Here is a 27,960-nt window from a genome sequence, read left to right as displayed (position 1 = left end):
AACAGAAATAGCTCCAATTCCTTCCTCCTCCTCCTCCGGGCACTCAAACCTACACACAGTGATCAACACAGAATTCTTCCCTTGTAGATCACCAATACATGAGCTAAAAGCAAAACAATGTGCTATTGTGAGGTTGCCCAAGGTGGGCACATGACTCGTTGACATATGTTCTTCTTCTTTGGCGATCACTCGTAGCTGAGTAAGATTGTCTTCCATGAACACGGCCTTAACAGTGAGTCCATAAGTGACTGTGGTGGCCAATTCTGGATCCATACATCCTTCCACAGTGGAGACATTGGTTTCCAGGCAGGAGTTGATCACAGTGAGGGTTTGCCAAGCGTGCCTTCCTCTTAGCATGTTTCTCCCTTTCATCCTGAGTTTGAGCATCTTCAAAGTCCATGACACCTTTGGTAAAGGCTGTTCTCCAATTGCAGCGCTTGCAGGCCAGTGTTTCCCATTTGTCGGTATTTATACCACATTTTTAAAGATTTGCCTTGAGAGAGTCTTTAAACCTCTTTTGTAGACCACTAGCATTACGCTTTCCATTTTTAAGTTCAGAATAGAGTAGTTGCTTTGGAAGACAATAGTCAGTCATCTGCACAACATGACTAGTCCAACGAACAGTTACAGATAGGTAGCCGTGTTGGTCTGCCATAGTCAAAATAAAAAAATTCCTTCCAGTAGCACCTTAAAGACCAACTAAGTTAGTTCTTGGTACGAGCTTTCGTGTGCATGCACACTTCTTCAGATACACACTGAAGAAGTGTGTATCTGAAGAAGTGTGCATGCACACGAAAGCTCATACCAAAAACTAACTTAGTTGGTCTTTAAGGTGCTACTGGAAGGAATTTTTTTATTTAGTCCAACGAAGTAGATGTTGAAGAATCCTTGCTTCAACACTGGTGATCTTTGCTTCTTCCAGTACACTGGCATTAGTTTGCCTGTCTTCCCAAGTGATGTGTAAAAAAAATTGGAGACCCCGTTGATGGGATCTTTCAAGGAGTTGGAGTTGGACATTGACATATGTGTGATGGCCTGAATGTAATGTTCTCACATTTTCCCTTTATGTAAAAAGGTTTTGGAAGCTGGAACAGACCAAAGGTAAATAGTTGCAAATTGAACGAGCAAATTGTATCAAAGATATGGGAAGCATATGACAGGGGGAGAGAGGGGAGGCTTGTCAGCCCCAGCTCATTTAAGCACTTAATTAGATTTCATCATGCAGATAGCCAAATGTTTCCCTCTTCTGCAATAATGATTGCCTTTGTATGGCGGACAAGATGCACGGGTCCACAACAAATGTGCCATGAGCAGGGTAGGGCTAGAACCAATGGCTTTGTGATGGCCTGGGACTCGGACTCGGAACCAGAGGAGTCTCAGTCTGGATCCTTTGCCTCAGGCATCATCTGAACCAAGCCTGGGGCCTGATCCTGAAGAGTCCCAGTCTGCACAGGTGCCCCTGCAACAAACACCAGGGCCTGAGCCTGCCCTGGCTCCAGGTGTGGGGATTACCTCGTTGCCTTCAGCTGGGCCATCACTTACAGCTGCTCCACTACCAGCTTGATCAGGGGAGGCTGAGGCGGCCTCTGGGTCTAGTAACCCTCCGATGTCTCCCCAGCTGCAGAGACTCAGGTCTGAGAGAAGGAGAGGCCTGAGTACGTGCAGGATGAGTGCTCGCCTTCGGGCGAAACAGGGAGGTGAATTGCTGGGGGATCAGGACCGGCCACTACCCTGACAAAGGCAAAAAGCTGTCGGACCCCGCCCCAGGTTGCGGGAGCAACATTGCTGTATGCCTGAGATCCTGTACCTGTCCTTGCCTGGTTTCCTGCCTCGTGTCCTGCCTTGGCCCTGTCAGACTGACTCCTAGAGGAACCTTTGGATTCTGAACCGGATTCTCGGGTTACCCCTGGGCCCAGCACAGGCTTCAAGTTACAAGAAAGGAAATTCAGACTAAACATCAACAGTGGAACAGACTCCCTCAGGAGGTTGTGGACTCTTCTTCCTCAGGGGTTTTTGAGCAGAGGTTGGGCGGCCATTTTTGTCAGGAATGCTTGAGTCAAGATTCCTGCATTGCAGGGGGTTGGACCTGATTACCACCCCCCCAAAAAAAAACACAACTCTACAGTTCTATGATTCTGTGACTGAGAAAGGTGCAAAGAAGGGACAAAGAGAAAACAAAAGGTGTGGAGAGAGAAGCAAAAGCAAGACAGGTGACATGAGGACAAAAAGTACCAGATATCCCGCCACGGCCTCCTCCTCTGCAAGGCCCTCCAAGGCACTTGGGTGCAAGACCATATAACACCGGTCTTGAAAGTCCTACATTGGCTCCCAGTATGTTTCCAAGCACAATTCAAAGTGTTGGTGCTGACCTTTAAAACCCTGAACGGCCTCAGTCCTGTATACCTGAAGGAGTGTCTCCACCCCCATCGTTCTGCCCGGACACTGAGGTCCAGCGCCAAGAGTTGGTGGAAGTAACTGAAAGCCAAAGGAGATGAAAAATACAATCATTTTGGATGCCATGGGTGCTTTCTTGATAAGTAGAGTTTGGATTTGATATCCCGCTTTATCACCACCCAAAGGAGTCTCAAAGCAGCTAACATCCTCCTTTCCCTTCCTCCCCCACAACGAACACTCTGTGAGGTGAGTGGGGCTGAGAGACTTCAAAGAAGTGTGACTGGCCCAAGGTCACCCAGCAGCTGCATGTGGAGGAGCGGAGACGCGAACCCGGTTCCGCAGACTGCGAATCTACCGCTCTTAACCACTACACCACGCTGGCTCCCATAAGAAAACACAAACATCATGGTGATAGCTTCTCGCCTTTCTGCTCAACAACAGGCCGCCTTCACCAAAGAGCAGCCCCCTAGAAAGTAAAAAGAAGACACAACTACTGAAAGGGTCTGAAGGTTTGACCCACAACATTTGAAACAGAGGTTCTCTTGTACAGTGGTACCTCATGTTACAGACGCTTCAGGTTACCGTACATACGCTTCAGGTTACAGACTCCGCTAACCCAGAAATAGTACCTCGGGTTAAGAAATTTGTTTCAGGATGAGAACAGAAATCGGGCGGGGGCGGCAGGAGGCCCCTTTAACTAAAGTGGTACCTCAGGTTAAGAACAGTTTCAGGTTAAGAACAGACCTCCAAAATGAATTAAGTTCTTAACCTGAGGTACTACTGTACTAGAAGAATAGCAGGCCAACACCTTAGTGTGCGAAATGTACTTAGCAAATGAAAGTTTGGAAACATAAGAACCATCAAAGTGTTTAGAAAGAAAGCATGTCGGATTGAAAAACAAACCACTTGATTATTATCTTTCAAAAAATGGACACCCGGTCTTTGAAGAGCCCTTTGAAGAAAACCAAAGCTTTGAAGAACAATTTGCTCCATCTGTAATAGGAAGGGAGAATGGCCTGGTCCAACTTGTTCACAGAGTTGCTCCCAAGGCTAGTTGGATTCGTTGCTTCTTCTACAAGAAAGTTAAAAGCAAAGCACTAGCTTTGAAACCTACGAGTGGCAGGCCTTCTGTTCTAGGACATGTGAAAACCATTAACTTTATCAAGTTAAGTACTTGTGATAGAAGTTCTCTGCCAAGGATTAGGTCCTGAACACAAAACTCTGTTGATGTTGCACAAAGAGATAAGACGATGATTGTCATGATTGTCAACATGAGTTCATACGCTTCTTCATTAAGTTTGTTCAGAAAACAAACGGTTCAGTGTACAGCCCAAAAAATCTTTATCAACAATTTTCAAGACAGATGCTTTAAATAAAGAACTGATTACATTTCTGCTGGTTGCATCCCATCAAAATTGGAAAGGTTTATATAACTTGCTGTTATCTGTTTGGAGTCAGAAGGTTTCGGCAATGGCTCTCGTGGAAAGAGCTGGCTGATGTATAGATGGTATTTGACTCCTGTAAAATTAGCAAAGATATATCATAATGGTGACAATATATGTTGGAAATGTAAAGAAAAGGAAGGAACCATTTATCATATGTGGTGGACTTGTCCCAAGGTGAAATCTGGGGAAAGATTTATAATGAATTGGAAAAAATGTTGAAATATACATTTATAAAGAAACCAGAGGCCTTTCTTCTTGGAATAACAGGTTTGGAATTGCCCAATAAAGATGTTAAATTATTTTTGTATGCCACAACTGCTGCTCGTATTTTGTTAGCTAAAAAGTAGAAAACCCAAGAATTACCAACAATAGAAGAATGGCAGATGAAGATGATGGAATTTTCGGAGCTAGCCGACCTAACTGGAAGAGTCCGCGACCAGAAAGAGGAGTATCCGGAAGAGTGGAATAAATTTAATGATTATTTAGTTAAATTTGTTAAGTTAAACTAACTGAAAATAGCTTGCAGATACTCAATGGGCTTAGGATTTTATTTATGCTAAGTGATGAATTAATATGTTTAATTCCATAAGGTGAAGATCTAAGGATGTTAATGTTTTAAGTTAAATTTCATAAAAATTGAGATTTGGAAAACCGTTAAAAGGACATGCAATGAAATTCAACCAAGGGGAAGCGAGGAAGTCACTTAACAAAGTTAATAACTGTAATTTTCAATAAGGCTATGATTTATGTTTGTTTGTCTTGTGTGTTTGTTTGTTTATACAGTAATATTGTGAAAACTAATAAAATTTTGGGGAGGGGAAACAAAGTTGGAAAGGTTTATATAACTTGCTGTTATCTGTTTGGAATCAGAAGGTTTTGGCAATGGCTCTTGTGGAAAGAGCTGGCTGAAGACTCAATGGGTGGTATATGGGAAATGACACTTCAGGGATTCTTAGCACTGTTTATAACTCAACATGCATCTGGTCGGTCACTGTAAGAACAGTGGATGGGCCATTGGCCTGATCCTGCAGGCTCTTCTTATGTTCTTATGTGCAAGGGGGTCCTGTAGTGAGTTTAAGGAGTGAATCCGAGGTGGGTCTCGGGCAGAGGTACCAAGCTGCACCCAACATTGAAAGAGCCTGTCATCCATGCGTGACATCACGCACGTGCCGCCCCCTCAAACCCAGCCAGGCCGACTTGGTCCACTACCACCCCACCCACCCACTGCCCACTACTTTAACTTTGTAAGCCGCCACCAGCATGAGGCTGAGGCTGCCTTGCTGAGGCCACGGCCTCCCCCTCTGCAAGGCCCACCAAGGGTGCGAGACTATATAACACCGGTCTTGAAAGTCCTACATTGGCTCCCAGTATGTTTCCAAGCACAATTCAAAGTGTTGGTGCTGACCTTTAAAACCCTAAACGGCCTCGGTCCTGTATACCTGAAGGAGTGTCTCCACCCCCATCGTTCTACCTGGACACTGAGGTCCAGCGCCAAGGGCCTTCTGGTGGTTCCCTCACTGCAAGAAGCCAAGTTACAGGGAACCAGGCAGAGGGCCTTCTCGGTAGTGGCACCCGCCCTGTGGAACGCCCTGCCATCAGATGTCAAAGAGAACAACAATTAACAGACTTTTAGAAGACATCTGAAGGCAGCGCTGTTTAGGGAAGTTTTTAATGTTTGATGTATTACAGTATTTTAATATTTTGTTGGAAGCCGCCCAGAGTGGCTGGGGAAGCCCAGCCAGATGGACGGGGTATAAATAAATTATTATTATTATTATTATTATTATTATTCCTTTGAGAGGTCAGGGTGACTAAAGCTGTTTCACCATCTAAATGTAGGTCAAAAGAGGCCTCTATAATCTGCTTCGTTCAGCACATCTGCAGATGAATATGCGTAATGCATGTGGAATATTTTCAATATTTAATAACTCTACATGAGTGTTTGATGGTATGCTGCTCTTGATTTTTATGGAGAGTTGGACTATGTTTGGCTTCTGTTCCTTATATAAAATAATAATAATAATAATTTATTTATACCCCGCCCATCTGGCTGGGTTTCCCCAGCCACTTTGGGCGGCTCCCAACAGAATAATAATAATAATAATAATAATAATAATAATAATAATAATAAATCAAACATTAAAAACTTCCCTATGCTGGGCTGCCTTCAGATGCCTTCTAAAAGTCAGGTAGATGTTTATCTCCTTGATACAAGGAGGGCAGGTGCCACCACCAAAAAGGCCCTCTGCCTGGTTCCCTGTAACTTGACTTCTCACAGTGAGGGAACCACCAGAAGGCCCTCAGAACTGGACCTCAGTGTCCTGGTTGAATAACAGGGGTGGAGACGCTCCTTGAAAGTTTTGAAATACAGTGGTACCTCAGGTTAAGTACTTAATTCGTTCCGGAGGTCCGTTCTTAACCTGAAATTGTTCTTAACCTGGAGCACCACTTTAGCTAATGGGGCCTCCTGCTGCCGCCGCGCCACTGGAGCACGATTTCTGTTCTCATCCTGAAGCAAAGTTCTTAACCTGAAGCACTATTTCTGGGTTAGCGGAGTCTGTAACCTGAAGCGTATGTAACCCGAGGTACCACTATATCCTGCTTACTGAGCCTCACGTGCTTCCATTCAACTATACTCATCTTTCAAAATGTTCTTATGCATAAGGAGCATTTGCACACGCAGCCCTTTTTATACCACTTTAGGGACATTCTGTTTAAGCAGATGTTCCAGCACATTCCAACAGTTGTTATGTGGCTGATTCCTCACCCAAGGCCTCTACGTGTGTTACTTGTGTGTAGGGATGGGTGACTCTGTCCATTCCAGTTTCTCTCAGTTTCTCATCTTTCTAGTCTTAAGCTTCCACATCAGTTTGCTATTATTGTTCAAGTCACCATCAGTTTTCTCCTAATAAGAACAAATTTCTCCTAATACGAACAAAATTGTACACAATTTTGCCTGGCGTGCAAATTTGTCAACAAAGCCGTTTCGCTCAATACCGTATATTATTTTCAATAAGAGATTCGATTTTATGCCCGGTTCACCATAGCACATGAATCTTTGCAGAATATCCCTTCTTGCTGGAGATCTGCACTGCAAAATTCAGAGACGTGAAAATTTCAAAGAATGGCTGTGTTTCGCTTCCTGTGTGGTTTCAGAAAGGGCTGGTTCAGCACGGTGACCTTTAAAACGTGAACTGAATTGCATTTCTCCCCTGCCTCTACTTCCGTGTAAAGGGCAGTCACGGACACACAGGGTCCTGAAGTGCTCTGGGAATCTCTATGCAGTGAGAGAGGTCTCTCTGCTCCAGGGTGTTAGCTTGTCACAGCAACAGCAGAGGCAGAATCAGCCGTGTAGTGTCAACGTTTGTGCAGCCACTTAGTTTGTGTGATTTCCAGGAACCGCCTGAGAAAAGGGGGAGGGCATTGAACCCTCCCACATTTTCAGACCAATCCTGGAACTCTGACACCAAGACCCTGGCATCCCAAATGCAATATAAGTCCCTCATTATGTGTTGAGGAAAGACAGAAAGAAAGACAGACAGAAAGCAAGCCATGGCTTCAGGCTCTCTCCATGAGTTCCCTGATCAGATTTGTTCCATCTGCAAGCAATGCTTTGACGATCCTGTGACTATTGACTGCGGGCACAATTTCTGCCAAGCCTGTCTCCCCTCACTGCCTCACTGGGGAGAGGCCAGCAGAGACCCTTCCTGCCTGCTGTGTGGCGAAACCGTCCATCAAAGGAACTTCAAGCCCAACCAGCAACTGGCCAACCTTGTACAGCTGGTCAGGAAACTTCAGGAGGGGGCAAAAAGAGATGCAGAAAGGAAGGAAGTGAGCAAGAGTCACCAAGAGCCCCTGAGGCTCTCCTGCCAGGAGGATCGAGCCCCCATCTTCACCATGTCCAAATGCAACAAGGAGGACAAAATCCAAGATGTGGTTCCTGCAGAAGTGGCTGCTCAAGGGTCCAAGGTAGGAGATGTCCACGAAGGAAGAGGACAGGGAAATAATTGGGTCTTCTTCCTGGAGGTTCAAGCTGAAGATATCACACACACACACACACACACACACACACACACACGGACAGCTCAGTTGGTAGAGCATGAGACTCTGAATCTCAAGGTTGTGGGTTCAATCCCCGCATTGGGCAAAAGATCTCTGCATCGCAGGAGGTTGGACTAGATGACTCCACAATTCTATGATTCCATGGTATTCCATGTACACTTTCATAGGGCCATTTGAGCTGCAGGGGGAAACTGAGACTTCTTTTTGTTACTTTGGGGGTCTGGGAGTTAAATTCGAACACCTTTTGTAGGGAGGGAATGTGGCAGTCGAGCGTGGTGGAGGTTTTCCTCTTTTGTCTAACTTCAGAACACCTTGCCATTGCTTCTAGGAAAGGTTCAGCCACTGCCATTGGCCATATTTGGGGGAATAGCAGAATAATCTTGGGTACGAGACTAAATGATGGCTAAGCAACCCTTGAGCTGATTTTGAGGGCATGCAGGGGGGTGGAGGGGACGGGAGAGGGAGAGTAAGTCTCACTGCATGTGCAGAAATCTGTTGCCCAAGCAGAGATGCTTTCAGCCCATTGTCAGGAACATCCCGAGGGAAAGTTGTTAAAGTCTCCTTGGTGTTCAAAGTGTAGGAACTGATAAAAAGAAGTTCTGCAGGCGTGTAACTCCAGGCATGTAGGATGTTGACGTGTGTTTTAATCTGGGTTTTGGCTTCTCTTTGATTCTAATTAATTTCTAAATGTTGTAAATAGCTGCTTTTATCTCTCTCCTTTTGCCACTATTATATATTTTTTTATTTTTGTAAATGACTTTGAGGTTTTATTACAACCAAGCATGATAGAAACCTTTTGCAATAAATATGGATAAATAACTTAATAAATGCCTAAACCAATCTATCAGCCACCATCCAACAGACCCTCAAAATAAAAACAAACCAAAATCACAACATCGCTAAATGCATCGGCAAATCGGGGTCCATATTTGATCTGTTAAATCTGAAGCTGTGTTTCTGACCCCATTTACTATAATGGGGAATTTTAAAATCGCTATAATCTCTCTTCCTTTTCACATAAGTGATTGAAATATCTGAAGGGCTGTTACGTACTAAGCTTTGATCCTAGAACAATAGGCAGGCAGGATCCTAGAATGCTACAACTGATTGGCCTGCAGGAAAAGACCAATCAGGCTCCAGGAGGGAAGCAGAATCAGCCAATCAGACAGGACTCGTTGTGTAAATAACGTACCGTATTTTTCGCTCTATAGGACGCACCTTGTTTTACAGGGGGAGAACAAGAAAAAAAAATCTCCCCCTCTCTGCTCAACGCCCCTTCAGCGAAGCGGCAGGAGAAACGGAGCCCCTTCCATTTCTCCTCCTGCTTCGCTGAAGGGGCGCCGCGCAGCTCTCTCTCTCTGCTGAAGCCAATGGCTTTAAGTTACAAGAAAGGAGATTCCGACTGAACATTCGGAAAAACTTTCTGGCAGCAAGAGCTGTTCAGCAGATTCCTACAAGAGGCAGTGGACTCTCCTTCCTTGGAGGTTTATAAGCAGAGGTTGGATGGTCTTCTGCCATGGATGCTTTAGCTGAGATTCCTGCATTGCAGGGGGTTGGACTAGATGACCCTCAGGGTCCCTTCCAATTCTATGAGTGTATGAAATTTGCAGGCAAAGTTGCCCCTCCAGTGGGAGAACAATTCTTTGCCCAAGCAGAAATCCTTGTGCTGATGAAACGATTGCCTTAGTGCTATGTTGGATTCCATGCAATGTATTAGAGGACATGCAAGCCGACTCCATAGAAGTGATCTTTCTGGGCTGTTGGGAGAGGTGCTTTGTAAATTGTGGTGAACTATGTATGTTTTTGCCCAGCTGCTATTTACGTTTATCTAAATACTGTTTTAAACTCTTTTAAGTCTCTTGGAGACCTCTGTGCAACAAGTGACTAATAATAATAATTTTTCAAATAGTTGTTGTTGTTTAGTCGTTTAGTGGTGTCCGACTCTTCGTGACCCCATGGACCAGAGCTCGCCAGGCACTCCTGTCTCCCACTGCCTCCTGCAGTTTGGTCATAGTTATTATCCTACAGCAATTTACGCCAGCGTGGTGTAGTGGTTAAGAGCGGTAGTCTCGTAATCTGGGGAACCGGGTTCGCTTCCCCGCTCCTCCACATGCAGTTGCTGGGTGACCTTGGGCCAGTCACACTTCTCTGAAGTCTCTCAGCCCCACTCACCTCACAGAGTGTTTGTTGTGGGAGAGGAAGAGAAAGGAGAATGTGAGCCGCTTTGAGACTCCTTCGGGTAGTGATAACATGGGATATCAAATCCAAACTCTTCTAAAACATATCCATTCTGCAGGTAACCCAAGCTGCGCCTCCTAACGTCAATGCCACGAAGACCCCAGTTCTGGGCTCACCAACCACAAATGAGGAACAGGAAACCACTTGCTCCATCTGCAGGGAGTATCTTACAGACCCTGTGACCCTGGACTGCGGCCACAACTTCTGCCGGGGGTGCATCACCACCTACTGTAAGATATTGGAATATCAGGATGGGGGAGCGTTGAAGTGTCCTCTTTGCAAATCCCAGATCCAGAAGTGGAATTTTCGACCAAATTTGCAGCTGGGAGAAACAGTAGAAGGCCTCAAACTCCTTCCACTGAAATTATATAAGGTAAAGTAAGGTGGGGGTGTTTTCATGCTGGGATCCTCTGTTCCTATTATAGTCAGTGCTGAATTATGAAGGGAGGGGAGGAAATTACCGTATTTTTCACTCTATAAGACGCACCAGACCATAAGACGCACCTAGTTTTTGGAGGAGGAAAACAAGAAAAAAAATATTCTGAATCCCAGAAGCCAGAACAGCAAGAGGGATCTGGCTTCTGGGATAGCCTCTTGCTGCCCTGGCTTATGGGATAGCCGCGCGCAGCCTCTCCCGGGCAGCAGGAGGAAGGCTTCCCAAGAGCCACGCTCCCTTTAAAGAGCGTGCAGAGCATGTGTGCGGCTCTTGGGGGCTTTTCCCTGAGGAGGGAAAAGCCCCCAGAAGCCGCACACATGCTCCTTGTGGCTCTTTAAAGGGAGCGCTGAGCAGAGCCTCCCGCCTGAATTCACTCCATAAGACACTCACACATTTCCCCTTACTTTTTAGGAGGGAAAAGGTGTGTCTTATAGAGCGAAAAATACGGTACATATAGAAGACTCCTGATTCAATCCAGGGCTGGATCTACATTGATATTCTAAACGTGATTTAATATAATGTTCTCTAATGCTTAATGGTAGTTTTCCATTGCTGGCGGCTCACTGCTCTGCAGAGCCCTCTGTTAATGCATTTTAAACGTTATAAATGACGAGTGTAGATCCGCCCCGGGTAATCTCAGTCTATAAAATTCTGCCTGAGAGTTTGGAGAGTAATAATAATAATAATAATAATAATAATAATAATAATAATAATAATTTATTAATTATACCCCTCCCATCTGGCTGGGTTTCCCCAGCCACCTTGGGCAGCTCCCAACAGAATATTAAAAACACAATAAAACATCAAGCATTAAAAACTTCCCTAAACAGGGCTGCTAAATGTCTTCTAAAAGTCTGATAGTTATTTCCTTGACATCTGGTGGGAGAGTGTTCCACAGGGCAGGCACCACTACCAAGAAGGCCCTGTGCCTGGTTTCCTGTAACCTCACTTCTCGCAGGGAGGTTGTTGGCTGTATGGCGCAGATTAACGCTCAGGCTCAACAGTGCATCTGCTTCAGATTTGCTCCAGATGAGCCTTAGTAATAATAATAATAACAATTTTATTATTTATATGCAGTCATCAACATCAACCATTACAAACTTCCCTGAACAGGGCTGCCTTCAGATGTCTTCCAAAAGTCAAAAAATTCTTTGACATCTGATGGGAGGGCTTTCCACAGGGCAAACTAAGATCCCAGGTTCAGTTCCTTCCAATTGGGTTGAGAAAGTGAAATAATTCTATCTAATATCCTACAAACCTTAAGGCAGCTTTTTGCTAGAGGAACAAATAGTTTGATTCAGAATCAGACTGGATCATATAATATGTATCTAACATACTCAGAAAAGGGGTGGGGGATATGGCAGGCATCCCCAACCTTTGGCCCTCCAGATGTTTTGTACTACAATTCCCATCATCCCTGACCACTGGTCCTGTTAGCTAGGGATCATGGGAGTTGTAGGCCAAAGCATCTGGAGGGCTGCAGGATCGGGGATGCCTGGGATATGGTCTTTATTTTCCAAGGAAGGAGTAGGAAGAAACCTCTGCAAATTACTAGATCAGGGGTCTGCAACCTTTAAGACAAAAAGAGCCACTTGGACCCGTTTCCGAAGAAAAAACAGCAACTGGGAGCCGCAAAACCATTGCGACATTTAAAACAAATATATCTCCGGAGCCACGATCTGACAGCGGGCGGGAAGGTGACGTCGGGACGGTGCGTGACTAACGCACGCACCGCCCCCATGCGACGTCACAGCCAGTACAGCGCCGCCACAGTGAGGAGTGTCGGGGCGCACAATGCGCCTCCTCCCCTTGCTAGTATCCGCCCCGGAGCCGCAGCAAAGATGTAAAAGAGCCACATGCGGCTCCGGAGCCGCGGGTTGCAGACCCCTGTACTAGATCTTTATGCTTAGATGAGACATAAGCCCTTTTCGGTCTGCTGCGTAGTACAAAGACATGGGGAAGATGAAGTGTCACCACAGCAATGGCCTCTGCCCTCTTAGCTACCCATGATCATGTCAGTGTTTCAGACAAACCTACTTAAGGAATCCTACAGGGTGGCCCAAAATCATTTTTTCTGAAAGAATGGAATGACTTGATAGGGTGAACATTTTCTAAGGCGATCTGTGTTTGGCATCACATGGGCTGCCCTCCTGCCAGAACCAAATTATCGTTACGAGTTTGTCAGTGCCAGACCTCTCTAAACCCAGGATCCAGCAAGTGTTAAAATAGGGATCAGCAACCTTTTTCAGCCGTGGGCCAGTCCACCATCCCTCAGACCATGTGGTGGGCCAGACTATATTTGGGGGGAGGGATGAACAAATCCTATGCTCCACAAATAACCCAGAGATGCTTTTTAAATAAAAGGACACATTCTACTCATGAAAAACATGCTGATTCTTGGACCATCCGTGGGCCGGATGGAGATGGAGATTGGGCCACATCCGGCCCCCGGGCCTTAGGTTGCCTACCTGTGTTAAAATCTAACCAAGGTTTCTAATTTTTGTAATAGCCATGCGAGTCTCCGGGGGGAGGTGTAAGGAGAACAAAGGAAGGGGAGATGGCAAATGCCCCTCCCTCAACTCACAGATAGTTGTATATATGTGTAAACAAACCACATATCATAAAGGCACCACAGTCTCTGCTGTGCCTCATTCCCAAAAGGAAACACGAACCCTGATGAGAAAGCGCCCGGAACCCCGGGAATCTCTCGCCGCTCGGAGACTTGGGTGGCACACAATGTTATTTTCAATCTGTGCAGGAAAGAACCCAGAGCCAGCTGAAGTCTTTGGAGAAAGAAAAGCAAAACCTTGTCAATCAGAAACAGTCCGAAGAAGAGGAAAAGGAGAAATGTCTGGTAGGTTTTTTTCATTCAAGATCTCTGCAAGCCAAGGTTGTGCGTAGACAACAGACTCGCAGCCAAGGCAGGGATCGTGGAGCAAACCTGAACCCCAGAAAGCCTGTCGCTTTAAAACTGCCTCGCACTTGGCCAGACTAACCAGAGGCTATTCCACAAAGCACTCTAAATCATGTACATAAAATGTGAAGGTAAAGGACCCCTAAGGGTGGCGCTGTGGGTTAAACCACAAAGCCTAGGACTTGTTGATCAGAAGGTCAGCGGTTCGAATCCCCGCGACGGGGTGAGCTCCCGTTGCTCGGTCCCTGCTCCTGCCAACTTAGCAGTTTGAAAGCACGTCAAAGTGCAAGTAGATAAATAGATACCACTCTAGTGGGAAGGTAAACGGCGTTTCCGTGCGCTGCTCTGGTTTGCCAGAAGCGGCTTAGTCATGCTGGCCACATGACCTGGAAGCTGTATGCCAGCTCCCTCGGCCAATAAAGCAAGATGAGCGCTGCAATCCCAGAGAAGTCCACAACTGGACCTAATGGTCAGGGGTCCCTTTACCTTCAGTTAAGTCCAGTCGCGAACGACTCTGGGGTTGTGGCGCTCATCTCGCTTTACAGGCTGAAGGAGCCAGTGTTTGTCCACTTCCGCAGTCAGTTTTTCCATGTCATGTGGCCAGCATGACTAAGCCGCTTCTGGAGAAAACAGAGCAGCGCACGGAAACGCCATTTACCTTCCCGCCAGAGTGGTACTTATTTATCTACTTGCACTTGCTTTCGAATTGCTAGCATAGCATCCTTTAAACCCACAGGCTGGTATGGCAGGAAAGGCTAGAACTTTCCTACTTCCTACTTTCCTAATATTTCGGAACTAATCGCTTCTTTCCTTAGCCATTCCTTGCCCTGTGTGCAGCCTGAAAGTAGCTGCATGTGTGTGCAGTCATGGGTCAGCTGGATGTGTGTAAATGGGGATTGCCAGTACTGGATGTATGTTGTGTCACCTGTGCATGTTGCACGTCCGATATGTGGAGTGGATTTATGTGTATGTGTGGAGGACGGGGGGGGGGGTTCCATGTTTGTTCCAGGTGCATTTGTGACACCTGTGTGGACGTTCTTTCCTCAGAAACAGTTAAACAAAGAAAAGCAGAAAATCAAAGACGCCTTTGAGAAGATGCAAAATTCTCTGGAGGAAAAAGAGAGTTCCTCACTGGCTCGCCTGAGAAACCTAGAAAAGGAGATTAAGAAGAAGGTGGCGGAAAATGGCAACAGACTCTCGGAGGACATTTCTTACCTCACGAAATTGATCGCTGAGCTGGAGGAGAAGTGTGAGCAGCCCCCACAGTTGTTTCTTCAGGTGAGATGGAGTCAACGTCACCTGAAAGTGACATTTGGTTTTCAGTAGAGAAAACGGGGCAAATCAGTCCTCCTGGTAACACAAATATGAGACAGACTTCTCTATATCTTTCTCTTTCAGGACATCGAAAGTACCTTGCTCAGGTATGCAGCTCCTTCTCCTGCCATTACTGACTCTTAAAAATAAATAAATCCCTGCTTATTCCCCAGAAAGTCTTGATGCAGCTAACAGTAGCAAAAGCAGAATAAACAAACATTATAATGTCCATAGGCTGCAGGGCAAGGTGAGCAATAACTGGCTTATCTTCTTCTTTTCTGTTACACAGTTTTTAGTTTTAGTCTAGCTTCTACACCCTTTGGATCTGACATTTTATTTTTTATATAAATTTTTTATTGGTTTTACAATTTTTTATACACAATACAAACAAATAAAAAGACAAACAAACATGTATAGTTTCATATCCTTTTTTCATAAACCTCACTTCTCGGACTCCCCCAAACCTCCCCTTTCTGCATCCAAAATTTCGAAATTATTTCAGCAAATCCTAAATTTAATCTTATCAAATATATTCCTTCATTATTCTTTTCTTTAACTTTATCTTTTATCGCTGTAATCTCCTTATCTTTCTAAAGAACTCAACATTTTAACATTCATCAATTTTATAATATTTCTTAAGGTAAATTTTAAATTTCTTCCAATCTTCTTCCGCCGTCTCTTTCCCCTGGTCGCGGATTCTGCCAGTCATTTCAGCCAATGTCATATAGTCCATCACCTTCATCTGCCATTCTTCCAGAGTGGGTAGGTCTTGTGTCTTCCAATACTTTGCGATAAGTATTCTTGCTGCTGTTGTAGCATACATAAAGAATGTTCTATCTTTCTTTGCCACCAATTGGCAGGCAATGCCCAAGAGAAAGGCCTCTGGTTTCTTAGGGAAGGTACATTTAAGTACCTTTTTCATTTCATTATATATCATTTCCCAGAAAGCCTTAATCTTCGGGCACGTCCACCAAAGGTGATAAAAGGTACCTTCAGTTTCTTTACATTTCCAACACTTATTGTCAGGCAAATGGTAAATTTTTGCTAGCTTGACTGGGCTCATGTACCACCTATAGATCATTTTCATAATATTTTCCTTTAAGGCATTACATGCCGTAAATTTTATACCAGTGTTCCACAACCATTCCCAGTCAGCAAACATAATATTATGACCAATGTCCTGTGCCCACTTAATCATAGCTGATTTAACTATTTCGTCTTGTGTATTCCATTTCAGCAGCAAGTTATACATTCTTGACAAATTCTTAGTATTGGGTTCTAACAGTTCAGTGGATCTGACATTATTTGGCACAGATAATTTGTCCACAGCTACATTTGTCTTGACAGGCCTTCGGCGGCTCCCAAAAGAATATTAAAAACACAATAAAACATCAAACATTAAAAACTTCCCAAAACAGGGCTGCCTTCAGATGTCTTCTAAATGTCAGATAGTTGTTTATTTCCTTGACATCTGATGAGAGGGCGTTCCACAGGGTGGGTGCCACTACTGAGAAGGCCCTCTACCTGGTTCTCTGTAACCTCACTTCTCTCAGTGAGGGAACCGCCAGAAGGCCCTCAGAGCTGGACCTCAGTGTCTGGGCTGGACGATGGGGGTGGAGACGCTCCTTCATGTATACTGGGCCGAGGCCGTTTAGGGCTTCAAAGGTCAGCACCAACACTTTGAATTGTGCTTGGAAACGTACTGGGAGCCAATGTAGGTCTTTCAGGACCAGTGTTATATGGTCTCAGCGGCCAGTCTAGCTGCCACATTCTGGATTAGTTAGTGAGCCCAAGAAGCCCCTCTATATAGAACTGTTAAGTTGTGGGTGAACATATCAGACGGCACAGCGATTCTTCAAACAGCTCTTGTTTATTCACAGGCCAGGACAGAACTGAACTGAAGGGTTCAGTCAGCCTGCTTATATAGAGCTCCACTACAACGCAACAGTAACCATTTTCTAAAACTATCCAATCACTGAATGTCACTTTCAATCCCTTATTTACATAACTATCTACAGTATCTCCCTGCTGGCCCAGGGTGAGAACTTCAGTACATAACAAGAACCAGGCTGTAGACCCCTCCAATCCTCCCTCTCTACTTCCCCCAAAAGCGCTGGCTGCTTAAAACCCTTTTCAGATGACAGGTGCCACGCATTGAATCTATAAAGCATTAGAGGAATTACCATTCTTTAACCTTTCTTTTCGCAAAACCATCTTTCCGTCCCGGGTACAGGGAGAAACGAGCGGAGCATTCAGCAGACCTTTCCAGCTGGTTGGAGGAGAGACTCAAGATCTGTGGTCAGAAAAATTCCACGCTAGTAAACGCTATGGTGAAATGTGCAGGTATTTGGGGCAGCTTGGGAGTCGGGTGGGGGGAGGGAGAGAGAGAGGTTGAGCTCTCAAAGATATTCCTGTGGAGGAAAGCGATCTAGGGCCCGGGGTGGAATATGCAATGGAAACATCCACCCGGCTGTGAAAAAGGCAAAATTCCTTGCCAGCGAAAGGCATAGAAACAAAAACATTGCGATGCCTTTCTGCAAATCGATGGTGCAAACATGGGAGATTCTGGAGAGGCCTAGCAACTGCATCTTAGAAGATTGCAGTAGAGCTGGAAACTTTGCAGTAAATATGATTTTAAAAAAAAATTAATCTACATTATTTATTACATATTGATAAGCTCTTTGAGCGAATTTGTCATTTTTAAACCTAACGTTTCCTTTCTTCTCCCACCTCCTCAAACAGATTCTCTGGAGGAAGCACTGAAGAAAGGTAATTTTGGGGGGACAGAATACCAAGGGATATTTTGATGAGATAAGTTGCCAGTGGGTCCGTCTGCTGACCACAGAAAGTCACCCACTTTAAAACTGTAGCACATCTAATTTAATTCTAATTTATGTGATGATCTTAATCGAGGTCAAGTTGACATATTGATATTTCGTAGCACTGCTGCTGCTTCTTGCTTGCTTGTGAGTCACACAAAGCAATAATCATCCTAAAAAAGCAAAACAACCCATGAAATACAGTACCTCATTTTTATATTTCAGAAGGTTTGACTAAATTTCTCACTCACACTACAGCGCCTCTGGAGCAAAAACTGGAGAAAGGTAATATTATGGAACTAAATGAGAACTAAATCTTGGTGGGAGATAGTGCTTGGAAAAGAGTCAAGGAGCAGAACTGGTTTTATTCTGGGAATAAATACAATAAATTCAATAAATAATAATTGTTTCTTAACTGTGCCTGACATGCCATCCAAAAGTTAATTCATTCAGCAAAGCCCTATATTTACCGTAGTTTTCGCCCTATAGGACGCACTTTTTCCCCTCCAAAAATGAAGGGGAAATGTGTGTGCGTCCTATAGGGCGAATGCAGGCTTTCACTGAAGCCTGGAGAGCAAGAGGGGTGCGCACCGACCCCTCTCGCTCTCCAGGCTTCAGGAAGCTCTCCGCAAGCCTTGGGAGCTCCGCGGGAGTTCCCGTCGGGCTCCCAAGGCTTGTGGATAGCAGCCTCCAAACCTGACCTGGTTTGGAGGCTGGCGGTGGGGAAAGCAGCGCTTCTCCCCACCGCCAGCACCACAAGCTCGGGGGACAGCGGGGAGGCGGAGCGCACCTTCCCGCTGTTCCGCGACCTGGTTTGCAGGCTGGCGGTGGGAGCTGCCTGCATCCCGAAGCCTGGGATGCGCTGAGCCACACTCCCCGGGCTTCGGGAAGATATCCGCAAGCCTGGGGAGACCGGCACGACTTCCCGCCGGGCTCCCTAGGCTTGCGGATAGCAGCCTGTTCTGGGAGCTGGAGTCGGGGAAAACTCGGGCTTCCCCCGCCCCAGCCCTGTGCCTGGGGGGGGGGAATAAAAAAAAATCTTTATTCCCCCCCCCCAAAAAAAACTAGATGCGCCCTATGGGCCGGTGCACCCTATAGGGCGAAAAATACGGTAGATGCCGATCTTAATCAGGGAAGTACTGTAACAGGGCTTTTTTTTTTTAAGAAGCAACCGCTGAAACATGTATAATGATTGTTTTATTCTTTGTTCTATTGCTTCTTATACGAGAACTGAACAAAAGTAAGTTCTGGAAGAATTAGATGGAAACACAAGCCCTCCAACATTTCTCCAATGAAAATAAGGACACCCAATTCTGGGCAGTTTCCAACATACATAAAACATTATATTTATATATATATATCTCTCCCTATAAAGGGCTGCCTTCAGATGCCTTTTAAAGGTTGTATAGTTACTTATCTCATTGGCTTGGGGATTCACATAACTCCATACCCTCCAACATTTCTCCGATGGTAATAGAAACGTCTTAAGAAAAAGTGGTACATTCTGGGATCAAATCAGAAACCGGGACATTTCAGGGCCCAAACCTGAGACCTGGTGATGTCATTGGATAGGCCCAGTGATGTCATGGCTCCAGGCCCCAGTGATGTGGTTAAGCATGACACATAAAACATTAACCATAGTTGCTGGGAGCATGTCATTCAAATAAAAACTACCAAGTCTAACAAATGAGTAATTATTATTATTGTTGTTGTTAATTGAATTTATATACCACCCTGTATCTGGAAGTCTCAGGGCAGTTCACAAAAAAGATCACAATATATAAAATCAAAATAAAAAGAATAACCCAATAATACCCCGCCCAAAAAAAGAGCTACATTTTAAAAGGGCATAGGATGTTGATCACGTCAACCAAAGGCCTAGTTAAAAAGGAACGTTTTTGCCTAGCACCTAAATGTGCATAATGAAGGCACCAGGTGGACTTCCCTGGGGAGAGCATTCCACAGATGGGGAGCCACTGCAGAGAAGGCCCTGTTCCGTGTTGCCACCCTCCGAACCTCTTGAAGAGGAGGCACACAGAGGAGGGCCTCAGAAGATGATCTCAGGGTCCAGGAAAGTTTATATGGAAAGAGGCGGTCCTTGAGGTATTGCAGTCCTGAGCCATTTAAGGCTTTATAGGCGAAAACCAGCACTTTGAAATGGGCCTGGAAACTAACTGGTAGCCAGTGCAGTTGGACCAGGATCAGTGTAATATGCTCAGACCGTCTTGCTCCGGTGAGCAACCTGGCTGCTGAATTCTGCACTAGCTGAATTTCCAAACCGTCTTCAGAGGCATCTCTACGTATAAGTATGTAAATCATAGCTGTCAACTGTCCCTTATTTGGCGGGGAACTCCCTTATCCCAGCGCTGCGTCCCGCTGCTGTCCCTTATTGATGATGTCCCTTAAATTTCCTGGGTTTCATGCTCGCCCGGCTCGGGAGGGAAGCAGCGGCTCGGGGTCCTCCGCCGCGCGCGAGAGAGTGTGCTGGCGCCGTCGTCCTGGGGCGAGGAGTTCTATCGGCCCTTCCCCGCCCTTGAGACTCTCGCCCATGCCGCCCGCAAGCCCAGAGGTGGCAGCGGTGGCGGCGGCTGAGGAGGCGGCCTGAGGGAGGAGGAAGAGGAGGGGATGGGGAGGGACGCAGAAGGGTGGCGCCGCAACCGCCTAATGCCGAATTGGCAGCATCCGTCAATCCTACCAATGTATGTAACTCTTTACAATAGCAAAATCCCTTATTTTGGCTGCTGATCCCTTATTTTCAAGGCTGCTGGTCCCTTATTTTCGAGGCTGCCGGTCCCTTCTTTTCAAATCTGTAAGTTGACAGCTATGATGTAAATATGTCCCTGATTGGAAAGGGGTAGAAACCATAGCTAAAGGCGGTGTTCCCGGGTGTAGCGGACGCGAAGGGATCGTTCCTTCTCACCTGCTTAGGGAGTGTACACTTGCTGGCCGGGAGATTTAAGCCCACATTTATTTTCCCTTTCTCTGTGTGCCCTTCAGTGAGCGTGACTCTGGATCCTCTCACGGCACACCCTCTGCTCGCGCTGTCTGCCGATCTGAAGAGCGTGAAGGTTGGGGACGTGCCTGACGACCAGGCTGAGGACACGGTCGAATTGCTCTCCATACCCTACGTGCTGGGCCGCGAGAAGTTCACGTCCGGGAGACATTGGTGGGAGGCCGAGCTAGATTTAAATGAAGAAGACAAGGAATACATGGATCAGGAGTGCTTGTGGATCATAGGGGCGGCAAGAGAGTCCTTCCAGGGAAATAAAGGTTTCAACCTGAGCCCTAAAGCTGGGGTCTGGGCTGTGGGGGTGAGCCCCTTTTCCAAAAAGCTCACTGCTTTCACTTCCCGCAAGCCAAGCCATTCGCACTTGGCACATCAGGTGAGGAAGATTCGAGTATCCCTGGATTACAAAGCACGCCAGGTGGAGTTTTTTGATGCCGATACAGATGCCTCCATTTTCACTTTTTCTGCAGCTTCGTTCGCTGGGGAGGCCATTCGTCCCTTTTTTTGTCTGGGGGGAGAAGGACTTGAATTGAAGTGTGGAAACTGAGCAGAATATTCACCAGCCCTGGTCTTACCCTGAAAACAGATAGCTAGTGGAAGCTTTCCTTCTAGTGCAAATAGCAGCTGGTGAGGGGTGTATTAAGGCTGTGCTAATGGAAGCTTTCCTTCTGGTGCAAATAGCAATTGTGGGGGGGGGGTGTATTAGGGCTGTGCTAATGGAAGCTTTCCTTCTAGTGCAAATAGCAGCTGTGGGAGTGTGTATTAGGGTTCTGCTGAGACCCCACTGATCTGCCTCGTGGTCCCTGGGTCTGCACATCACCCACGTGTGGACAGGGATGTCCCACCCCCTGCGTTGTTCTGGGCTTTGCATCCCAATCCAGGGCTTTCTGAACCTGACTTGGTTGATGCCCGGATTTCCCCCCCCCTTCCCCAAATCAGCCGGTTCAGTTTGGGACTCAGCCAAATGCACTCTGCAGCCCTAGTAGGTACAGGAGGAGAAATTACCGGTAGGTTTGATTTAATGCAAAAATACCAAATTTACACTCCCCATAACAATGTGTGAACCAAAGCCTAGCTATCCTTCAAAATCCACACTTCTCAGAATACTGCTATGCAGAATTTAGTAGTCTTCTAGCCAGATAATATGTACATTAGGGGGAATTGTGCTTAAAATTGCATATATTAGCGACTATAGAATACAAACATGCATTATGTCTAGCGAAACTACTTGCAAAAATGGGTATATTGGCCAAAATTGCATAAGGAGAAATGCACACTAAAATCTCTATGCTGAGCTTATCCACCTGGATTTTTAAAAATTCCAATCATATTCCTTAATCAAGAAACAAGCTTTTTTCTGATGAAAATATGAACAATTATTGCATATTCTATGCACTATTCTACATATGCATATGCACTCTAGAATTCCTAAAGTAACCAGTATAATCCAGCATGCTTGAGTAATTGGTGTGTGAAGAGGTTAAAACCATAGAGTAAACTGTCCTGCTAGGCTTTGTCTATTTTATTTTCCCCTCACCTTGGGAGGAAATGGGTAACCAAGCCTTTTGGATTTCTGTATGGAAGGATCTCTGAACTGGTCACTCCAGCCAGCAGCATAGCTTTAACCCGCCTCCATTGTTTCAGACCAGAATGGAGTTCTGAAACCAGCATTTTCCTATACCGATAGTTTAGATACTTTTGCATTCATGTAGTTGAGCAACGATTTTGACTGACTGCGTATCTTTTCTGTCTGCTGTATGGAAAAGCACATGAATAGTTTTGTAAGGAAACCATTTTATGTGGTGTATCTCTGTGCTGGGGAATCAATATAGCTTGGAAAGAGCTTTTTTAAAAGGGTTTACAGCCTATATTTCCATGCTTTTCTTTGCTGTATGTTTTGCGATGTTAAATCTCTGCTGGGGTTTTCTCACCCAAGGGTGCTTGCCCCAAACTTGGGCCTAGACTTCTAGTATGCCAACAACCAGCACATAAGCAATTTAACATTGCACATCGCTGTATATTTAACAGTATGTATCAATATACTTATAAAGTTACTCTGCAGAAATGTACCACAGTGTGTTGTTTTACTCTTTTATACTTATTATACATATACCATACTTTTGGGGGGAAAGTGTATCATTATACATGAGTGGAGCGCCATTATCTTCCCACTGAAAAAAACTCAAATTTATCTCTGCACATCTAGGGACAGGTGAAGAGAAGCCATGTAAGAAGAAGGATCAAGTATGATTTTCTGACAAGATTTCCATACCTCTAGTTTAGAAAGTAAGCCATAACACAAGGACATATGTTTTTGAATTCATCTGTTCATCTTTCCACATCCATTGGCCAAAAAAAATCACACAGAGGAACTTACGGTCTTCAAACAAAAACATCTTGGAGGTCCCAGGCCACAGAGAAGCTAGGCTGGCCTCAACCAGAGCCAGGGCTTTTTCGGCTGTGGCCCCGATCTGGTGGAATGCTCTGTCACAAGAGACCAGAGCTCTGCGGGACTTGACATCTTTCCGCAGGGCCTGCAAGACAGAGCTGTTCCACCAGGCCTTTATAAAATTTCATAATTTTATAATGAAATGATTTTAGAATGTTTTATCATTTTACTGTTGTTAGCCGCTCTGAGCCCGGCTTCGGCTGGGGAGGCCGGGATATAAATAAAATTTATTATTATTATTATTATTAAAAAATAAATTTAATTTTTCATGACCCAAAACACTTCCTTCTCTAGATTGAAAGAGCAAGGTATTCAAACTGAGGCTACAAAGGAACCAATGGCTTCTGTAAGCAGATAACACAGTGCTCATTCCCTATGTAGTTCCTGGGAGGAAAGGAGTTTTTGAGGGAGAAAGAAAAGTGCAGTCTCTAAACACTCACATGCTCTGTAGACCTGGTCAACATTATGTCTGAACAGGAAATCCCAACACAAATAGTGTATGCGTACACTGGGCCTGCTTCAATGTCCCCACATATGCTGTTCCTCACACCCCATCCTGCCCTGCTCATATTGAGCACAAGCCAATGTCTTCATCTTCCAAAGCAACTACTCTATTCCAAATTTAAAAATAGAAAGTGCAATGCTGGTGGTCAACAAAAGAGGTTTAAAGACTCCCTCAAGGCAATCTTTAAAAATGTAGTATAAACACTGACAACTGGGAAACACTGGCCTGTGAGCGCTCCAACTGGAGAACAGCCTTTACCAAAGGTGTCATGGGTTTTGAAGACACTCAAACTCAGGATAAAAGGGAGAAATGAGCTAAGAGGAAGGCACGCTTGGCAAATCCACACCGTGATCAACTCCTGCCTGGAAACCTATGTCCCCACTGTGGAAGGACATGTGGATCCAGAATTGGCCTCCACAGTCACTTACAGACTCATTGTTAAGACCGTGTTCATGGAAGACAATCTTACTCGCCTACAAGTGATTGCCAAAGAAGAAACCATCAGCATTCCTCACACAATCAGTGTATAAACCTTATTAAATAAATAAGTAAACAAGTTACGTAATTCTGCCACAGCAGACAGTGAGATGAGTAACTTAGCTCAAAAACTTTTCATGTTCTGAATTCACACGCCTTCTTCCATTCCCTACTTGGAAGTAAGTCCCATTGAACTCAATGGGGTTTGTTTCTGAGTAGACCTGTACAAGGGCTCTGTCACATTTGATTTTCTCCTGCACTTTCTAAGCACAGACCTGAGATTTATTGGTCCATGTCTGAGCGGTTGGGGGGGGGGGTGTCCCAGCACTTTCCCCAGGAAAACCTGCTCCACACCACTGAATCAGAACAAATGGCAATCTGCAGAATACCCTAGTGCTGCTCGTTCCAATTCAGCAGTAAACAGTTTTCCGAAGTGAAGCAGCGGTGCAGGGGGAGGGTGACACTTTCGGACACAGACCAACAAATTTCAGACCAATACAGGAGGTGCGGCACAAACTTAGCAAGAAAAGAAAAAGATGAGTGACAGAATAGCATCACATCAGAGCTGCCATGTGTCAGAAGGCTCCGGGGAGGGATGGAGGTTCCAGTCTCGGTTTAAGAATTCTCCACGCTGCAGCCTTGTTGCTAGGCAACAGCCTGTGGGCAATCTGGTCCTGACTTGAGCTCCAAACAGAGTCCCACTCCTAGTCCCCATCTACCAATCTCTCTGGCTTCTCCTCCGCTTCAGAGGGCTTGCTGGGGAAGATAGCTTCTCCAAACACACCTAGAACTTAAGGGAAGCCCTCAACACCCTCTAAGTCTTCAGTGGCTGCTTATTGGACCACTTGTTTTGAACTTGGTCACCACTACTTGTATGTTTGGAGCTTTGACTCTGGTCCAAGGCAGCCAGGATATTTTTTAAAAAAATATAGGTTTAAGTCCAGCTTGATTCAAGAAAACAACTCATAAAACTGGTTTTCAGGTTTCTGGCCAGATTCTGCTGGTCGTTACACAGCCCCAAAGGAGCTGAGAAGAGAGAGAAAATTATTAGGATGATGTGTGCATAACAATGGGTGAAGACTGGTTTAAATAAGCATTAACAACAAAGCAACAAACCAAGATGTAAAACAATAACCACGTAAACATTGTGGAAAATCTTAAAACATCCTTTTTCAAAACGATCACTAGACAAACAGTTTTAAACTGAGATGCTCATGACAGTACTCAGTTCTTACCTACTTCTTTTTATATATATAATGATCTTTATTAGTTTTTTTAGTTACATACTATACATACACATAATATATTACACTTTACATTTACATTTGCTCTTGAGAGCTGACTTCCCTCCTTCCTTCTTCCAGCTTCTTTAAGTCCCTTAAACTTTTCGCATTGTCTTTATCCGTTTTGTATGTAGTTGTTCTTCCATTCTTGTCTGTAAAATTTCTGTAAACAAATAATCTTCCTATATATACAGTTCTCATTGTCTATCTATATTCATTTACAAATACTGTCCATTATATTAGTCATAATATATTTTTATTTCTTGTTGTTTTTATTATTCAGTAAATTTCTTTGTATTTTCCTGTCATGAGGTTTGTTTCAATTCTACTGGTTCTTACCTACTTCTTAAGGCCTGGCAAACAAGTGCATTTTTGTTGACCAATGAAAAGTCAGCAGTATTGGTGCAAGACACACCTCTGAGGGGCAGTCCTTCCAGAGGTGGGGTGCAACTGCAGAGAAGGCCCTTTCTGACACCCAGCTCCCTTAACGTCAACTAGCAGACACCCAATTTCTTCAATATAACGTTGTTTAATATACATAGCAAAAAGATTAGAGACGTGAAGGCCCAGGGGGGAGGAAAAAAAGAAAATGAGGGGGAACCCAGTTTCCCCCCTATATTTCTCAGGGGCAGAGGGGTTGACTTTAGTTTCCAAAAATGGTGGGAAGACCTGGGTTGGATTTCCCCAATCTTTCTGCTATCTACCCCTGGGCTTTACATCTGGACACGAGCTCTGCTTCCCACACCACTCTCAGCCACAAGCCTCTGAGGGCAGAGAGGACGTTTTCCTACCTCAACCACTCAGAGGGTTTCCTTCCAAAACCTAACAAACACCTTTAGGGCATAGCTGTCAACTTGCAGATTTGAAAATAAGGGATTAGCAGCCAAAATAAGGGATTTTCCAGGCACAGGTATGTTCAACTTCTGAGCCCCTCCGAGCCAAAGGCAGAAAGCCCAGCCAGCAGCCAAACGAAGCCTCAAGCGGTGGTTCCCACAGCGCAGCAACCCGGCAAAGGGGATGCAGCTCGGATTTTCATTGCGTGGTGCAATTATGCATTGAATTGCATCCCTGCAGCTATCAAATTGTGGCTACCAGGAAGCTTTTAGTCATAGAAACCCTGATAGAAAGAGGAACTCTTACACACAAGATTCATCCTTTCCTTTTTTATATATTTTTGTTGAAGAGGCTATTTCAAAGCACTGAACTGAAATAAAAACCTTTAAAACCAAGCCTGTTGGCATGTTACAACCGTTGCGTTTATTTCCACCGTACTTCACATGGGTATAATCATTAGAGCTGCAGTCAGGAAGTGGTAGCTGTGTGCCTTAATCCCTTTTCAAATACAGTGGTACCTCGGGTTACATACGCTTCAGGTTACATACGCTTCAGGTTACAGACTCCGCTAACCCAGAAATAGTGCTTCAGGTTAAGAACAGTTTCAGGTTAAGTACGGACCTCCAGAATGAATTAAGTACTTAACCTGAGGTACCACTGTAAGCAACTATCCTACTTTTAAAAGACATCTGAAGGCAGCCCTGTTTAGGGAAGTTTTTAACATTTAATGATGTACAGTGAGAGGGGAGGAGGCCTGGGCTTGGAGTCAGGGGTGTTGCTGTGGGGCTGCAGTGCAAAACCAGGATTCCTGTAGAGTGGAAAATGGGGTGCTTTTACAGCGGTACCTCGGGTTACAGACGCTTCAGGTTACAGACTCCGCTAACCTAGAAATAGTACCTCAGGTTAAGAACTTTGCTTCAGGATGAGAACAGAAATCGTGCTCCGGCTGTGCGGCAGCAGCAGGAGGCCCCATTAGCTAATGTGGTGCTTCAGGTTAAGAACAGTTTCAGGTTAAGAGCAGACCTTCAGAATGAATTAAGTACTTAACCTGAGGTAGCACTGTAGGTATTTCCTTGGAACGCCCCCTGTGGGGGAGGAAATTAGTTGAAGAAGAAAACACTTTGTCGAAAAGTAGCCAGGAAATGAAAGAATGTGACAAGAAGCTGGAAGCAGTTCAGGCCATCAAAAGGAATGGGGACGAATTCCCCAGGTGTGAAATCAGAACAGCTCCGGTTTCTTTTATCTCTGAAGAACTTGTTAAGGAAAGATGCAGATCCAGCATTTCCCAAAATTGGGTCTCCAGCTGTTTTTGGACTACAACTCCCATCATCCCTGGCTAGCAGGGACAGTGGTCAAGGATGATGGGAATTGTAGTTCAAAAACAGCAGGAGGCCCAAGATTGGGAAACACTGGATTAGACCTTCCACCCTGGAAAGATGTTCTCTCTGCATCTATAGAAGCATATAATGATCATTAAGCTTACTGTTAATGACCGAAAGCCATCCAATATAAAGTCTCTAGTCTGGAAACCTTTTCCCTCCAGTCTCTGTGTACGTGTAAAAATATATATATTCCATCAAGCAGCACAGAAAGTGAGGATCATCTGGCAGTGGGTTTCAGGCAGGGATTCCTTCCACGCCTTACCTGGTGATGGTGGGGACTGAATTAAGGAACTTCTCCATGCAAAGTATGCAAAATTATTCCTCTGAACTGCAGCCTCTCCCTGTATGGCTTCTCCTGGGGTTTATTTATCCACGCAATACATACCTTTTTCTTTACAATT

General features: G+C 45.0%; 1 protein-coding gene across 2 annotated transcripts; it reads left to right on the top strand.

The window, feature by feature from the left end:
- Positions 1-7,338: 7,338 nt before the first annotated feature.
- On the top strand, positions 7,339-22,698 carry LOC310701424 (zinc finger protein RFP-like). 2 transcript variants are annotated; one of them, XM_083492238.1, is made up of 9 exons: positions 7,339-7,808; positions 10,198-10,512; positions 13,334-13,429; positions 14,537-14,767; positions 14,888-14,910; positions 17,037-17,146; positions 17,546-17,572; positions 17,848-17,907; positions 20,620-22,698. In XM_083492238.1, exons 1-9 carry the CDS (start codon positions 7,392-7,394, stop codon positions 21,174-21,176), a joined length of 1,836 nt encoding a protein of 611 aa, XP_083348364.1. In that variant the 5' UTR covers positions 7,339-7,391; the 3' UTR covers positions 21,177-22,698. The 2 variants fall into 2 exon arrangements, with proteins under 2 accessions (XP_083348364.1, XP_083348365.1); XM_083492239.1 differs by lacking the exon at positions 17,848-17,907.
- The last annotated feature ends 5,262 nt before the right edge of the window (positions 22,699-27,960 follow it).

The sequence above is a fragment of the Podarcis liolepis genome (genome assembly GCF_965112155.1).
Source record: "Podarcis liolepis genome assembly, chromosome: 2".
Classification (NCBI taxonomy): domain Eukaryota; kingdom Metazoa; phylum Chordata; class Lepidosauria; order Squamata; family Lacertidae; genus Podarcis; species Podarcis liolepis.
The sequence above is the reverse complement of the archived record's forward strand: the minus strand, read 5'-3'. Positions and strand labels throughout refer to the sequence as shown.

What these genes read in the sequence shown, in the direction of transcription:
- LOC310701424 (XM_083492238.1), top strand. Translation starts at nt 7,392, where the DNA reads ATGGCTTCAGGCTCTCTCCATGAGTTCCCTGATCAGATTTGTTCCATC. An exon ending in TGGCTGCTCAAGGGTCCAAG is followed by an intron (nt 7,809 to 10,197) that starts GTAGGAGATGTC and finishes TCCATTCTGCAG; the next exon opens with GTAACCCAAGCTGCGCCTCC. An exon ending in GGAGCAAAAACTGGAGAAAG is followed by an intron (nt 17,908 to 20,619) that starts GTAATATTATGG and finishes TGTGCCCTTCAG; the next exon opens with TGAGCGTGACTCTGGATCCT.